A 17,169-nucleotide genomic window follows, 5' to 3' on the forward strand; every position below is an offset into this window, starting at 1 on the left:
TGGATATTGTCCATAACTCCAGCCAGGGGTGGAGCAGTGCTCCCTCTGAGGTCACTAAGGTAGGAGGGGACCTGGATTTGCCCAGGTTGATAACCCTACTTCGGCCATTTTCCAGGGTTCTTTCGCTGGGGGTCACGTGCAGGAAACATCTGTGGGAGTTCCTAGAAACCTGGTCTACAGCGCCCCCCTGTGGCCAGACGCACAAGGTAACTGATTGAATTGCATACCTGTTTGTAAACCATGCTTTATCTGTAACTGTACTCTGACATATGTATATTCTGTAGATTCCCTATTGTATATATTGTAGTTTCTAGTGTGCTTTAGGCTGATTAAATTATATAATTAATCTTGGGCTGTTCTGTTATCTCGATCTTGAATCCCACGTCTGTGTGTTCGGCTAATAGTTACCGTGAAGCGGTTGGTGGCAGCGAGTTTGTGCCAAGGATTATTGTGGGGAGGCCAGTGAGATTCGGGGAGATTTTATATATTCCGCCTGCGGAGGTCGGGGGAATATATACCCTACTCTCACCGGGGACCCTTCAATAATCGGCATAAGTAGTATAGCGGCCTCCTTGCTTATTGTCGGGCAATTCCATAATTGGCCTGACTATAAGAGGGGCGCTAGAGAGCGCATCACGTGCTCTGTCTGTCGGTTGGGAGGTATAAAGGAGGGGTGACCCCCACTTGTTACCCCCCGATTGTGACGTACTGGTAGCCAGCGCGGGGGATTTCTGAGTGACCCCCTCGGTGGTTTGTGACAGTCCCCATAATCTTCCACATAGTAAGATGCTCCCACAGCGCCCAACACACAGTATGATGACACCACAGCTCTCCACACACAGTATGTTGCCCCCACAACGTCCCAAACTTAGTAGGATGCCCCCACACACAGTAGGATGCTCCCACTGCTTTCCACACAGTATGATGCTTCACAGCTCCCCACACACATTATGCTGTCCCCACAGCCTCCCACACACAGTATGATGGCCCTCACAGCCTTTCACACAGTATGATGCACTCTCAGCTCCCTGCAAATAGTATGATGCAACACACAGTAAGATGGCCTCACAGTTCCCCACTCACAGTATGATGCCCCCACATTTCCCAACACACAGTAAGATGCCCCCACATCTCCCAACACACAGTATGATGCACACACAGCTCTCCACACATAGTTTGATGCACCGGCAGCTCCCCACACACAGTATGACGCCCTCACAGCTCTCCACGCAGAGTATGATGGTTCCCACAGCCTTCCACACAGTATGATGCACCCACAGCTCCCCACACATAGTTTGATGCACCGGCAGCTCCCCACACACAGTATGATGCATGCACATCTCCCGACAAACAGTATGATGTCCCCCAGAGCCTTCCACACAGTAAGACAGCCAAGCAATACATTCTACCCACCCACACTTTGATGCTCCCCAACACATTATGTTGTAACCACAGCCTCCCACACATAATATGATGCCTCTTCACACCATTTGATGCCCTCATGGTGCCCCCTTAAAATATGATGATGCCACAGAACATTTCCTACAATGTATTATTCTCTCTATGCACTTTAATGCTCCCTCGCACCTCCACAGTCTGGTGGCCCTCCCAGTTCCTCCCACAGTACAATGTCCCCACAGTATATACACATAGTATGATAGCTTAGTGTAGATACAGAGCTATGTTATATCCAAATGCTTTCCCTGTGTCTTGCCCCTCATCGCCTCTGTTAGTCACGTGACTTGATAATATCATGTGACCAACTGGTCCTGGGAGGACCTTCAGTCTTTACATAGACTGAATGGTGGAGTAGGAACCTCTGGCTCCCTGCACCACTGTTATATTTAGCTGTATGTGTGTTCTAACAACATAAATACAGCTGAAGTCGGGATATACTCTCATCCCCTGGGTAGTGGAACAGCTCTCAAATTTGAGACAATCTCGTTGAATCCCTGTTTGTTGGGAGGTATGATAATACTACCCACTAGACACCCATTTATAATACCGACTAGACACCAGAAATTTAAACAAACCCTCTAGACACCAAGGATATTAGAAATTATCTACTGCTTTTGATAGGTGAGCAATACCATGCTCGGGTGCCCAGTACTCATAACTAGTGATGAGTGAGCACTACCATGCTCGGGTGCTCAGTACTCATAACTAGTGATGAGCGGGCACTACCATGCTCGGGTGCCCAGTACTCATAACTAGTGATGAGTGAGCACTACCATGCTCGGGTGCCCGGTACTCATAACTAGTGATGAGTGGGCACTACCATGCTCGGGTGCTCAGTACTCATAACTAGTGATGAGCGGGCACTACCATGCTCGGGTGCCCAGTACTCATAACTAGTGATGAGTGAGCACTACCATGCTCGGGTGCCCGGTACTCATAACTAGTGATGAGTGGGCACTACCATGCTCGGGTGCTCAGTACTCATAACTAGTGATGAGCGGGCACTACCATGCTCGGGTGCCCAGTACTCATAACTAGTGATGAGTGAGCACTACCATGCTCGGGTGCCCGGTACTCATAACTAGTGATGAGCGGGCACTACCATGCTCGGGTGCCCAGTACTCATAACTAGTGATGAGTGAGCACTACCATGCTCGGGTGCCCGGTACTCATAACTAGTGATGAGTGAGCACTACCATGCTCGGGTGCTCAGTACTCATAACTAGTGATGAGCGGGCACTACCATGCTCGGGTGCCCAGTACTCATAACTAGTGATGAGTGAGCACTACCATGCTCGGGTGCCCGGTACTCATAACTAGTGATGAGTGGGCACTACCATGCTCGGGTGCTCGGTACTCATAACTAGTGATGAGTGGGCACTACCATGCTCGGATGCTCGATACTCATAACCAGTTTTGAGCGGTCACTACCATGCTCGGGTGCTCGATACTCGTAACTAGTGATGAGCGGGCACTACCATGCTCGGTATTCGTAACTAGTGATGAGCGGGCACTACCATACTCGGGTGCTCGGTACTCATAACTAGTGATGAGCGGGCACTACCATGCTCGGGTGCTTGGTACTCGTATGAGTGGGCACTACCATGCTCGGGTGCTCGGTACTGATAACTAGTGATGAGTGAGCACTACCATGCTCGGGTGTTCGGTACTCGTAACTAGTGATGAGCGGGCACTAACAAGCTCGGTATTCGTAACTAGTGATGAGTGGGCACTACCATGCTCGGGTGCTCGGTACTGATAACTAGTGATGAGTGGGCACTACCATGCTCGGGTGCTCGGTACTGATAACTAGTGATGAGTGAGCACTACCATGCTCGGGTGTTCGGTACTCGTAACTAGTGATGAGTGGGCACTACCATGCTCGGGTGCTCGCCGTTTGTAACGAGCAGTCGGACACTCGGACGGGTTTGACTCGTGTATTGAGTATAATGTAAGTCAATGGAGAACTCGAGCATTTTTGTTAGAAAGATCTTCTTGCACAGCCCTTTATACAGTCCAATAGTATAAAACATACAGAAGGGGGCTAATACTTTTGCACAGTCCACATATATTGAAATTTTTCTATAATTTATTACAAATAATTTTTTTACAGGTTACAAAAGCTTGATTGGCAGATTAGATACGGATTGTGATGCAGGAGGCACAGTCAGTTGTTAGGGTGACATCTGAAGCGTTGAAATGGGGGGCAACGAGGAGGATGAGGAGGAGGATGAGGAGGAGGATGGCAGTCTGATATAATCCAGGTATAGAGAGGTGAGGACGTCTCATCCATATGTCACAAGTTCTGGCTCAGTTCTCTTGTAACCTCTCCTTATTCATCATCCTTTGGATTTGGGCTCCCACGTTCCCAGCTCTGGATGAGAGCGCTGCGCTGCCGCCGGGTGCGGGGACTGTCCAAACCCTGAGCGAGGGGAGAGAACATACATTAATGAATATTTCATATATTACATCCATTACACACTACTAGTGACATCATGAGGTCTTATGTACAACAAAGGTATTCTATAGCCACCGAATATCAAGGGTATTGTACTAAACCCTTACAGCATGCTAGTATATACTCCTACCCATGGCACTGACCCATATCACTAATATTAACACTTTAAGGACTAGTTTCTTTTTTTCTTTTTGCACTTTTTTTTTCCTGCCAACATATAAGGGCCATTTTGATGGACATGCTGTAGTTTTCAATGACATCATTAATTTTGTAATGCAATGTACCGTAACAGAAGAAAAAAATGCCAAGTGGGACGAAATGGTGATTTAAATGCAATTCCACCATTGTCTTGTGTTTTTGTTTTTTTTTTCACAGCGTTCATCATGGGGTAATAATGACCCGGAAACATGATGGTCCAGGTCAGCGCGATTACGGGGTCACCGAACTTGCATTGATTTTTTTTTTTTTCTATCTAAGTGATGAATACATTATTCAGAATTTTGTAAGAAAGATATTTTTGCATTGTTTCGTTATTTTCCGAAAGCAGTTATGGTTTTTTTTTTCCCGCTGATGGCTTCTGATCTTATTGGTCCTGTGAGTCACAGCACAACCCAGCCCATAATTCGTACCAGACATTATCCCTTTCCACGGCTCTACGTCTATTCTCCGTATAGAGGATGGTGTATTGAGGATCTGATCACTAAGGCAAGAGAAGAGACTCCGGCTCAGGCTTGGGGTCTTGTCGCTAAAGTTCCGTTCTCCAGACCCTTCTGGCTGGGGGCACTTGTCTAGACGGTCGGTCTCTAGCCTCAGCACTGTCTCGCATCCTGTGTCTTGGTCAACACATTAGGATCACGCTGTCTCATATGGTCTCATTTCTCCTTTGTTTTCACAGGTCACCCACGGCATGCGGCCTTGACGATCTCTCAGACCATAGGCCTGTTCTAGTCACATGCTGGGCCCTATCTGAAGTCCTTCAGAAAAAAACATCACTCTCCCCAGATGCTAACCATTCCATTGTGCGCTAGTCCTAACATTTAACTATTAATTAACCTATTGTCTGGCGTCCTACAGGAAAACTGTCACCCTCCCTAGATGCTAATCCGTCCACTGTGGGCTAGTCCCAACCCTTAAGTATTAATTACCCAATAGTCTGGCGTCCTACAGGAAAACCGTCACTTCCCCTAGATGCTAATCCCTCCACTGTGGGCTAGTCCCAACCCTTAAGTATTAATTACCCAATAGTCTGGCGTCCTACAGGAAAACCGTCACTTCCCCTAGATGCTAATCCCTCCACTGTGGGCTAGTCCCAACCCTTAAGTATTAATTACCCAATAGTCTGGCGTCCTACAGGAAAACCATCACTTCCCCTAGATGCTAATCCCTCCACTGTGGGCTAGTCCTAACATTTAACTATTAATTACCCTATTGTCTGGCGTCCTACAGGAAAACTGTCACCCTCCCTAGATGCTAATCCCTCCACTGTGGGCTAGTCCCAACACTTAACTATTAATTGCCCTATAGTCTGGCGTTATACAGGAAAACTGTCACTCTCCCTAGATGCTAACCCCCTCTCATTGTGGGCTAGTCCCAACACTTAATTATGAATTGCCCTACAGTCTGGCGTCCTACGGGAAAACTGTCAGTCTGCCGCCCTAGATGCTAATCCCTTCCATTGTGGGCTAATCCCAACACAACTATTAATTACCTTATAGCCTGGCGTTCTAGAGGAAAACTGTCACTCTGCCTAGATGCTAACCCCTCCCATTGTGGGCTAGTCCTAACATTTAACTATTAATTGCCCTATTGTCTGGCGTCCAACAGGAAAACTGTCACCCTCCCTAGATGCTAATCCCTCCACTGTGGGCTAGTCCCAACCCTTAAGTATTAATTACCCAATAGTCTGGCGTCCTACAGGAAAACCGTCACTTCCCCTAGATGCTAATCTCTTCCATTGTGGGCTAGTTCCAAAACAACTATTAATTACCTTATAGCCTGGCGTTCTAGAGGAAAACTGTCACTCTGCCTAGATGTTAACCCCTCCCATTGTGGGCTAGTCCCAACACTTAACTATTGATTAGCCTATAGTCTGGCTACTACCTATACAAGTGCTATAGATTATACACTATTACACATTACATCACTACATTACTGTACATTAGACATTACATTAGCATATTGTACATTATTTACAAAGACACAGGACACAATTCACAAAGAGATTGGTGTCTTCAGGGAGTAACGAGACTGCAAGTTCACCTTCTGACAGCGTGATATATTATTATAATAAATCAATAAAATAATTAATAGTTAATAAATAAACACACCCACTGATACATAGGCAATAATAATAATAATAATAATAATAATACACCCAGTTCTCGAAAATCGCCACCCTGTCCCCAGCACAAGATCCAAAGCTCTGCACACTGGCGGCAGCACGCAGCAACCTTTGTACTGTCAGTCCCCGGAGTTCAGTAATAGACATTTGCACTCTGAAATGCTAAAGAATGCAAAGAATGAATGTAAGAATATAGACATGCATTACTGCTTAAGGAAATCTAGGAAAAATTGAGATATTTAGCATACAAAAATGGCCATTTCAATATCTGCCCAGTAGCCACACCAAGGCACATCTCATCACTGGGAACCTACACTAATAGTGTTTTATGTAATCTTCTCTAGTTCAAGTCTTGTTTTTGTTTTTTTTTGCCAAACAAGCCCTAGTTTTTCTAAGTGCCATTTAGCCAAACATATTTTTTTACAACTTTTTATGTCTTTCATGAAGAAAAAAACCCCAATCATGCCATTTTTTCATGTCTAACTGATCACCCTAAATAATCGGGTCACTGTACTGTATGATCTGTTACGGTTACAGGGATAACACATATGTCGATCTTCTTTGCCGATATGTGACTTTTATTTAAAAGTGTATAAAAAAATTGGATTACTGTAATAGCTTTTACTATTTTTTAGTACTTTTATAGTAAAAAAAACCTCTTTGACTTGTAATTTAGCCCTTATTCATGGGTATTGAGACAAATATATATAGAGAGTGATGTATCTATGTACCAGTACACTAGGCCTGTAAAGAAGAAGAATACAATTTAGATATTTAGGCAGAGAAAATTCTCCTATACTTATCCTATGGGTATCTTGTGAGTTTGAATTTTGCCTCTTGGCATATGTGACCCTGAATCCAGTAGATTAGGGACTCAGTTATTAATCATAATAACAGCCCACTAGATGCCAGGCATTTTACTAATAGCCCACAAGACACAAGTGATATCACCAATCTTATAGACAACAGTTATGTTAGTAACTTACTAGAAACTAGGGATAATACCAGTATTAATAACCCAAAGAATCAGGAACCTTCTACATACAATATTATGGTAGTAACCCACTAGACACTTGAGATATTACTGATAACCCACTAAACACCAGGGAAAATATTCATTAAATAATTATATCTTTTGCCTAATCCCTACTAAGGGGTACTTTGCACACTACGACATCGCAGGTGCGATTCGGTGGGGTCATGTCGAAAGTGACGCACTTCCTGCGTCGCTCACGACATCGTAGTGTGTAAATCCTAGATGATACGATTAACGAGCGCAAAATCATCGTAATCGTATCATCGGTGTAGCGTCGGCGAATTCCATAATTACGCTGACGCAACGGTTCGATGTTGTTCCTCGCTCCTGCGGCAGCACACATCGCTGTGTGTGAAGTCGCAGGAGCGAGGAACATCTCCTACTGGCGTCACCGCGCCTCCCTGCGGAAGGAAGGAGGTGGACGGGATGTTTACATCCCGCTCATCTCCGCCCCTCCACTACTATTGGCCGCCTGTCGTGTGATGTCGCAGTGACGCCGCACGACCCGCCCCCTTAGTAAGGAGGTAGTTCGCCGCCAGGGCGACGTCGCACGGCAGCTGAGTGCATGTGAAGCTGCCGTAGCGATAATATTCGCTACGGCAGCTATCACAATGATATCGCAGCTGCGACGGGGGTGGGGACTATCGCACTCGGCATCGCAGCATCGGCTTGCGATGTCGTAGTGTGCAAAGTACCCCTTAGTATTTATGTAATGTACTAAGAGTGTATTAAAATATATGCTGATCGTCTACAGCGCTGCTTCGGTCCTCCTCTGGTCTATTTGACCTGATATACTTGACTATCTCCATCTCATTTGTTCCTGTCCTCGTCAGTCCTCCTTGTTTCACCACCAACCAGATCAACATCAAAGTACAGTACGTGAAAGTCATTATTTCTCGAGTGGGGTTCTGCGTCTTCTTCTCCTTGTAAAGGAGCTGTATTGCCAATATAGCTGGACTTTAACTTCAAACTCTACGAAACTTAGGGAACTCCCGCCCAGAGCATTCACTTGGTCTATCGTTTTGTTCTGTCCTGGTCTGTTATCTTTAAGAGTTATAAACTACTGAGGGCCTCTCTGTTGAGCGTCCTACTCAAAGACCATTCTCATTCAGTATCTTGTTTGTTCGGTCAGTGCGAAGTTCATTAATTTACTCCCTGCCATGGTCACCTCTCTCTCTGTCTCTGTACTCTGTATCACTCTATCTCTAATCCTTGGTCTCCTCACGCTCTAGGGACACCCAAGTCATACAGACTCGTCATCTACCCAGATCTTAAGATTGACTCTGTCACACACTGAGCCCTATCTGATCTTTTAACAGGAAACAGACATTGTCCCTGCACTCAAACCTCTCCCAATATGGGCTAGTCCCAAACATTAATGGTTTCTTGTCCTACTGTCTGGAATATCACTAACTATCTTTGCTACAATTAAATTACATATCTTAAGTCTTAACACATGTCATAATGCACATTACACATCACTGTTCACATTACATGTTATAACAACAATGTTAGTGTCTTCAACGGGGAATGTAACAATATGTCCACCTTCTTACATTTCCCCCTTCTTTAATGATGGTCGTCCTCGACCATCCAGAAAACATAGAAGACATCAATGCATAACACCACATTCAACATAACCATTTTAAGTAACATGACGTTTTCCAGGTTTTCTAATCCAGCACATTAATGACATCTTCTTCCAAGACACAGAACTAACATGAACAAATCCAGTGGAGAATCGAACAACCAGGTAAATCTTATTTGCCTCACCCGGCACCAGTCCAACAGGTAGGCTTGGCCCATTTGAGAAAGGGCCCTCAAAGTGACAGAGTCCATTCATGTAAGGGTAGACCTTCAGATCGAGGGCATATTGCATATCTATCATCAGTCCCTAAGATGAGGGCATAGTCCTTAGCCTCTGTACGACCTTGGATGTACTGGAAGATACTAGTTAATGAATGATGTCATTCAAAAGTACAACACGTTTTGCAAAAAAAAAAAAAAGGCCTCATATAACAGAAAAAATAAAAAGTTATGGCTTATGGAAGAAGGTCAGGAAAAAGCAAAAGTACAAAAAATAAGAAAATGGCAAGGTCGTGAAGGGGTTAAAGTCAACATGCATCAAATGGAGGCACAGTCCTTTAAGCACATCCTGTTCACATGATAGGATCACAGTCCCTTACGGGCAAAGTCCATTTCGGATTAAGCCAAGACCTTTGCGAATGGCGTGCAATCCTTTCGCAGCTTCAAAGTCTCTTAATGCAGTAGAGGGATGCGTAACATGCACAACAAACTGGGAAAGGGGTGAAACAACTTCCAGCCATACATGGCCACAACGAGGGGGCATCCTAGATGTGTGGATCTTAGACTCGCTGATTTATGTCCCTCCGTGAATTTCAGTACTGTTCAGCTGATCCAATATGGCCTCCTCAGCATCTGACTCCATTTTCCTCCCTGGTCTTCTGAAAACCTCAACAATTTACTGCTAGCTAATGGTTGACTTCTCTCCCTAGGAGGTGGGGACTGTTCTCGGGGCCAGTGGGGAACTCCTTAGTGTCTGGGCCTGTAACAGGTCACATGACGTCTGGCTCAGAACTTGCCTAGTGTCAGGACTACTTCTGACACTCTTCTTACATCGGTCAGACACTCCACAAGATGCTGATTTTGAGTTGCACAGACAGGCTCGGGTATTTGTGTGGGATTAATAATTCCTGTCACAGCCCTCTCTTGGGTGGCGGGAGGGAGACCACTAGAACAAGGTTGTTCAAGAGTTAGGGTGAGAAAGGTGGTCCAAACATTATTACCTTCAGACGTATCTTTGGGATCAGGGTCAGCCAGGGTTCCCCTAGCCTGAGGGTTATTTTAAGCTCCCCTGTTCCTAGTGATCCCATCATACCCTGTGACAGCCTCCCAGTGTTTGGCCCTTCCACTGTTCAGGAACCAGGCTGCTGTCCACAGTTTGGCTTCCACACTGCTTCTAGCCTCTCCTTCAAGAGTCCAGTGACTTTCTTCACCAAGCTACCTTAGTTCCTCTTTTTCTCTACTAGGGCTGCTAATCGCTGCACCTGGGCATGTCCTATCGTTGGGCCTCCTTGGGCCATCGCCAACTGCCAGTCTGCCATTAGAATCTACATCACCGCACAGTAATGCTCCTCCCTCATCTCCCCGCGAGAAAATGGCACCATCCCAGTCACCGCTTGGTGTCCTGCATCACAGCTACGCATTGCACTGGCTTGAGTGCTCCCCGTCTCACCATCCCATTTCTTCAGCATTCTCTTCTGTCACTTTGCAAGGGTTCGGCCTTTTCCTTCCACTTCACCCTATGGAGGTGGGCACCTCTGTCCATGAGCTGGCACTTCCAGGCAAAATTCTCCCTCCAATAGAAGTAACCTTTGAAGGGCTGGACGGATCTTTGTGCCCATTAATTTCTCCGACACCCATGATTGGTGAAAACCTGTTTTCGAGCTACTCCACTAGCCGCCATGTTACAATCCATGTTCAACACCATTTTAGTCCATGAAATTGTTGTTTTAACCTGCCGACTATTTCAAGTATAGTGTGGCATGGGCAGGTAGTCGTGGGTAAGGTCTGCTTCTTTTGCGCCCAGGCACTCTAGATAAGAGATGGGGACCTGGCTGGCTGGGTGGTTTTGCTTTAAGGAGGCGCATTATGCCTTTGACTCCGGCTGGCCAGGACCGGGCGTTACCCAGTTCACTGAAGGAGACCACAAGGTCTTGAAAAATGTCTCTTAAGTGCACAACCATTTTAGGGCAACTATATACATGAGCTAGCGGGCACATAACGTCTCTTATGTTCATTACCACAAAGTAGCTCCATAAACAGTCTGTCTACTCCTTCCATCTCACTTGTTCCTGTCCTCACCAGTCCTGCTTATTTCACCACTCAGCTGAATATCACAGTACAGTCTGTGAGAAGCATTATTTCCCTTTTACGGTTCCACATCTCACACATTCTCCTTGTACAGGTGCTGTATTGCCAATATGGCCGGACCTTAGCTTCAAGCTCTCAAATGCGTAAGGGACTTCACTCACTTCATATCATGTATTATTCCGTCTTGGTCCCTCACTATTCTTCGTGGCCCCTCACATATTACTCCCTCTTGGCCCCTCACGTATTATTCCGTCTTGGCTCCATACATATTGTTTTGTCTTGGCTCCTCATGTATTATTCCGTCTTGGCCCCTCACATATTATTCCGTCTTGGCCTCTCACGTATTACTCCGTCTTGGTTCCTCATGTATTACTCCATCTTGACCCTTCACGTATTATTCCGTCTTGACCCCTAACGTATTATTCCGTTTTGGCTCCTCATGTATTATTTCGTCTTGGCTCCTCACGTATTATTCTGTCTTGGCCCCTCATGTATTATTCTTTCATGGTCCCTCACTTATTATTCCGTCTTGGCTCCTCAAGTATTGTTCCGTCTAGGACGCTCACGTATTATTCCGTCTTGGCCCCTCACGTATTATTCCGTCTTAGCTCCTCACATATTATTCCGTCTTGGCCCCTCAGATATTATTCTGTCTTGGCCCTTAACGTATTATTCCGTCTTGGCGCCTCACGTATTATTCCGTCTTGGCCCTCACATATTATTCCGTCTTGGCTCCTCACGTATTATTCTGTCTTGGCCCCTCATGTATTATTCCATCTTGGCCCCTCACGTATTATTCCGTCTTGGCTCCTCACATATTATTCCGTCTTGGCTTCTCATGTATTATTCCGTCTTGGTCCCTCACTTATATTCCGTCTTGGCTCCTCACATATTATTCCGTCTTGGCCGCTCACGTATTATTCCGTCTTGGCCCCTCATGTATTATTCCGTCTTGGCCTCTCACGTATTATTTCGTCTTGGCCCCTCACGAATTATTCTGTCTTGGCCCCTCACATATTATTCCGTCTTGGCCCCTCACGTATTATTCTGTCTTGGCCCCTCATGTATTTTTTCGTCTTGGTTCGTTACGTATTATTCCATTTTGACCTGTTACGTATTATTCCATCTTGGCCCGTTACAAGTTGTAAACTGCTTAGGGCCTCGCTGTTGAGCGTCCTACTCAAGGACCCATTTCACTCAGTTTACTGTTCCTTTGGTCAGTCCTCCGTCCCGAATCCAATAGATCACTCTGTCTCCGGTCATTCCTCTCTGTTTTTGTACTCTGGATTGCGCTATCACTTATCCATGGTCTCCTTTTGATCCAGAGACATTTACGTCACATGTCCTCGTGAACTACCCAGACCTTAGGTCTGAATCTGTTACATGCTAGGCCCTATCTGACCTTATAGAAGAAAACCATCCTTGTCCCTCCACTAGTCACTCCCTCTATGGGCTAGTCCCAAAGATTTACTATTTCTTGCCCTACTGCCGGCAATATACCATCTATTCCTATCCATCATCATGGTAGAAACAAAACTCTCTTGATAACCAAGTATGGACAATGACACTGGGTCACCAGGGACTATCCCTGTGATTATGTGCAAAGGAGGAACATTGAATCTCCATATAAAACATTACATGGTGTGGTAAAGGGCTTATGTGGTGTGGTAAAGGGCTTACGTTGGAGACATTTTGGACCCTACAAATGACCTTCTAGCCTGTGACATGTCCGCAGAGCTCACATTACCTGTCCATTCATTTCAGCCTCTTTGTTCGGTGGCCAGTTAACCTCTAGCTTCCTCCAGCTTGGACGCTCTGTAATAGAGAGCACAGGTTAGCCGCGTTCAGTCATCGGCCCTACAATAACATCCCCTCCTCTCAGGTGATTGCACAATTAAATTCAACAAACACTGCACTTAATATTAAACCTTATGTGCCCATCGTTGTGATACCAGCTGGGAATTATCATACGCCTTCCATGTAGGAATTAAACATTACCATTAATATTGTTTTTTTAGGGGCCCACAGATCTTGGATCACGACTCCTAAGATTGTCATACTATTCTTGGCCACAAGGGGTGCCAACCCCTGAGTGTAGAGGGAGCCAATGCAGAGCTCCACTATCCCAAAATACGGTAGCTGAGTATTAGTTTAGTATGATCACTCATACAGCGAATGGATTTCAAACCTTAAATGTACCACCGCTACCCCTTCCATTTTATTTGTAGCAAGCAGACCCACTGATTGAAGACTTCCCTCCTATACAGTTTGTTCCTTAGGAGGGGGGGTCCAGACCCTGTAACAATCAAACATCTATATACAGTAAATAACACATGATCTACCATTCACAATAGGTGATGTCACAGATCACCTCCTCCCCCCTTCTGTACAATGAGTGATAATACCTATATAAAGCAGATAACAGAATCCACTATTCACAATAGGTGATGTCAAAGCTCACCTCCTCCTCCTGTATTATGACTAATAACACCTTTATATACAGTAGATAATAGGATCCACTATTCACAATAGGTGATGTCACAGATCACCTCCTCCCACCTTCTGTACAATGAGTGATAATACCTATATAAAGCAGATAACAGAATCCACTATTCACAATAGGTGATGTCAAAGCTCAACTCCTCCTCCTGTACTATGACTAATAACACCTTTATATACAGTAGATAATAGGATCCACTGTTCACAATAGGTGATGTCAAAGCTCACCTCCTCCTCCTGTACTATGACTAATAACACCTTTATATACAGTAGATAATAGGATCCACTATTCACAATAGGCAATATCACAGCTCACCTCCTCCTGTACAATGACTGATAACAGCACTACATACAGTAGACCACACAGTACCTGCAATTCACAATAAGTGATGTTACAGCCTACCTCCCCCCTGTTTAATGACTGATAACACCTCTATATACAGTAGATAACATGACCCGCCATTCATAATAGGGGATGTCACAGCACGCCTCCTCCTGCACAATGACTGATAACACCTCTATATACAGTAGCTAACACAGGAGTCACCATTCACAATAGGTGATGTAACAGCTCACCTCCTCCTCCTCCTGTATAATGATTGATAATTGATAACACCTCTATATACAGTAGATAACCCAGGGGGTTACCATTCACAATAGGTGATGTCACAGCTCACCTCCTCCTGTACAATGACTGATAACTCCTCTATATACAGTCGATAACAGGATCCACCATTCATAATAGGGGATGTCACAACTCACCTCCTCCTGTACAATGACTGATAACCTTTCTATATACAGTCGATAAGAGGATCCACCATTCACAATAGGGGATGTCACAGCTCACCTGTACGGTACACACTATAAGGGCGCAGTCACACAGTCGTATAACTCTTTCGAGTATCGCATCACAATGCTCTTACTGGCCGGCGGCTCTCCTGACCCGAGCCTGTCAGTGAGTATTTCTTTGCAGATGTCACACTCAGGTCTGGAGAGTCGCTGTCCAGTCTGAGCATTGCGATGCCGATCGTCACCTGTGTTATACGGCCGTGTGACAGCGCCCTAATTCTTATATTACCGCCACTCCACCTTTATATCGGTTATGTAATTGCCTCTATAAACACAACCAAGCGCTTGAGTTAATATTTAGAGAAACTTGCCCGACCACGCTACGTGACATCACACTTCTACAGTCAGGACCGCACAGGTTAGAGCTTAGTGTGGGTGATGGGAGATTTTTATATATATATATATATATATATATATATATATATATATACATACAGTATATACAGTTGAAACCAGAAGTTGACATACAGTATCTGAAAAGACACATCTGCAGGTTTTTGCCTCCACTCTCTATACAGACACATCTGCAGGTTTTTCCCTCCGCTCTCTATAAAGACACATCTGCAGGTTTTTCCCTCCGCTCTCTATAAAGACACTTCTGCAGGTTTTTCCCTCTGCTCTCTATACAGACATATCTGCAGGTTTTTCCCTCCGCTCTCTATACAGACACATCTGCAGGTTTTTCCCTCCGCTCTCTATACAGACACATCTGCAGATTTTTCCCTCCGCTCTCTGTAAAGACACATCTCCAGGTTTTTCCCTCCGCTCTCTATACAGACACATCTGCAGGTTTTTCCCTCCGCTCTCTATACAGACACATCTGCAGGTTTTTCCCTCCGCTCTCTGTAAAGACACATCTCCAGGTTTTTCCCTCCGCTCTCTATACAGACACATCTGCAGGGTTTTCTCACTATCTGACATGACATCAGAATAAACCTTTCCCGTTTTAGGTCAATTAGCAACCAAAATTATTTCTATTTGCCAAATACCAGAATAATGAGAGAGAGAATGTTTTAAGGCATTTTTATTCCTTTCTGCACAGTGAAGTTCCCCTCCATCTCATTAGTATTTGGTGGCATTGCCCTTACACTTTATGACTTGGGTGAAACGTTTTGCATCCTTCCACAAGCTTCTCACAATAGTTGGTATGAATTTGGGCCGATTCCTCCTGACAGAACTGGTGTTAAGGCCCCGTCACACACAGAGATAAATCTTTGCCAGATCTGTGGTTGCAGTGAAATCATGGACATATTGTTCCATTTGTACATGTCGCGGGCGGGGAGGAGGGTGTCAGCACACCGCGCTCACCCCTTCTGCTCGGGTCCGGCAGCTGCTCAGTGGTGGCTCGAGCGGTGGGCCGGATCCCGGGGTTTCTCGAGCGACACTCCTCGCCCGTGAGTGAAAGGGGGGTTTTGGGATGTTGGGATAATGTCCGTGACGCCACCCACGGTTGTGGTGATGTGTAGCACCACCGCTGCTCTATGCGGGGATCCCGGGGATGGTGATGGGGAGCAGCCAGGTGTTGTGTTGCCCCTCCGTGGGTAGGGGTTGGTGATCCCGGGACCCGGTGATGGCTTGTGAGGTGCAGGGCCTGGTGGGCGCAGGGACGCGCGGACAGCGCTGTGCCTTGCGGCACTGTGGTACTCACTCAGCCTGAGACACGGACACAGTTTGTACGGTAAACCAACGGCTGGTAGGACGGTCCCACAGACGGCTGCTTTGCTTTCCCGGCAGGTGACGGTGATGTCCCTCTTCCTTGCACCCGTATGTACGGATGGTTGCGATGGGTCCCCACCGGTAACCCGCTCCCCGGCTTCAAGCTGGGCCGGAGGAGCACTACACTTTGCCCGCAGGCGCTGGCCCTCAGAGACTGGTGCCCTGGCGGTGGCGGTGCCTCTGTTGTACAGGTTGGACTGTTGCCTTCAATCGGGACTTGGTTGTTGGGGGAATCTACGTCCCCTTCACTGACGGATTCGGCAAATTTGGCGACTCCTAGCCTTGCCGGGGTCCGTGAGGCCCCTGCCCTGGTGCTGACTGTCCTTCGGAACACTGCTCCAGACCACCGGGCACACAGCCAACGGGGTCCTTCCAGGAACTTCCAAACGGTCCCCCCCCCGGACAGTCACCGCCGTCGCTGACCTTGCTGTACTGGCCCTACACAAAGCTGGGCTCTCAGGCGTTGCACACTCTCTGCTCTGTCACCACTTCTTGCTTTCCTCCTTTACTACTCTTCTTTCCTCCACTTTCACTTCTCTGTTGTTTACTCTAGCCCTCAGCTAGACTTCACTCTTCCCCTGCCCGGGGCTATCTGCCTGGTTTCTCCCGCCTCCAGAACTGTGATCTCCTTGGTGGGCGGAGCCAACCGCCTGGCCCACCCCCTGGTGTGAATCATCAGCCTCTGGAGGAAGGCAACAAGGATTTCTGGTTAGCTGTGATGTGCCTACCTGGGGTGTAGGGTGTGGTGGTGTTGTGACCTGTGATCCCTGGCTTGCCCAGGGCGACACATACACAGCCACAAACCTGGCACTGATTGTCCACAATTTCACTGCAACCACAGATCTGCCGCAGATTTATCTCTGTGTGTGACAGGGCCTTTAGGCTATGTGCGCACTAGAAATGTGAATTTTCTCAAGA

General features: G+C 46.3%; 1 protein-coding gene across 1 annotated transcript in view; it reads right to left on the reverse strand.

The window, feature by feature from the left end:
• Nucleotides 1-3,450: 3,450 nt before the first annotated feature.
• MISP3 (MISP family member 3) overlaps nucleotides 3,451-17,169 on the reverse strand; it is a 72,272-nt gene continuing 58,553 nt past the window's right edge. The window contains exons 4-5 of the mRNA XM_075346640.1: nucleotides 12,935-13,002; nucleotides 3,451-3,880 (exon numbers count right to left, since the gene is read on the reverse strand). Of these exons, the coding sequence (XP_075202755.1) occupies nucleotides 3,791-3,880; nucleotides 12,935-13,002 (158 nt within the window). The 3' untranslated portion in view covers nucleotides 3,451-3,790. The remainder of the gene's footprint in view (nucleotides 3,881-12,934; nucleotides 13,003-17,169) is intronic.

This window comes from Anomaloglossus baeobatrachus, chromosome 4, assembly GCF_048569485.1.
Source record: "Anomaloglossus baeobatrachus isolate aAnoBae1 chromosome 4, aAnoBae1.hap1, whole genome shotgun sequence".
NCBI classification, from domain to species: domain Eukaryota; kingdom Metazoa; phylum Chordata; class Amphibia; order Anura; family Aromobatidae; genus Anomaloglossus; species Anomaloglossus baeobatrachus.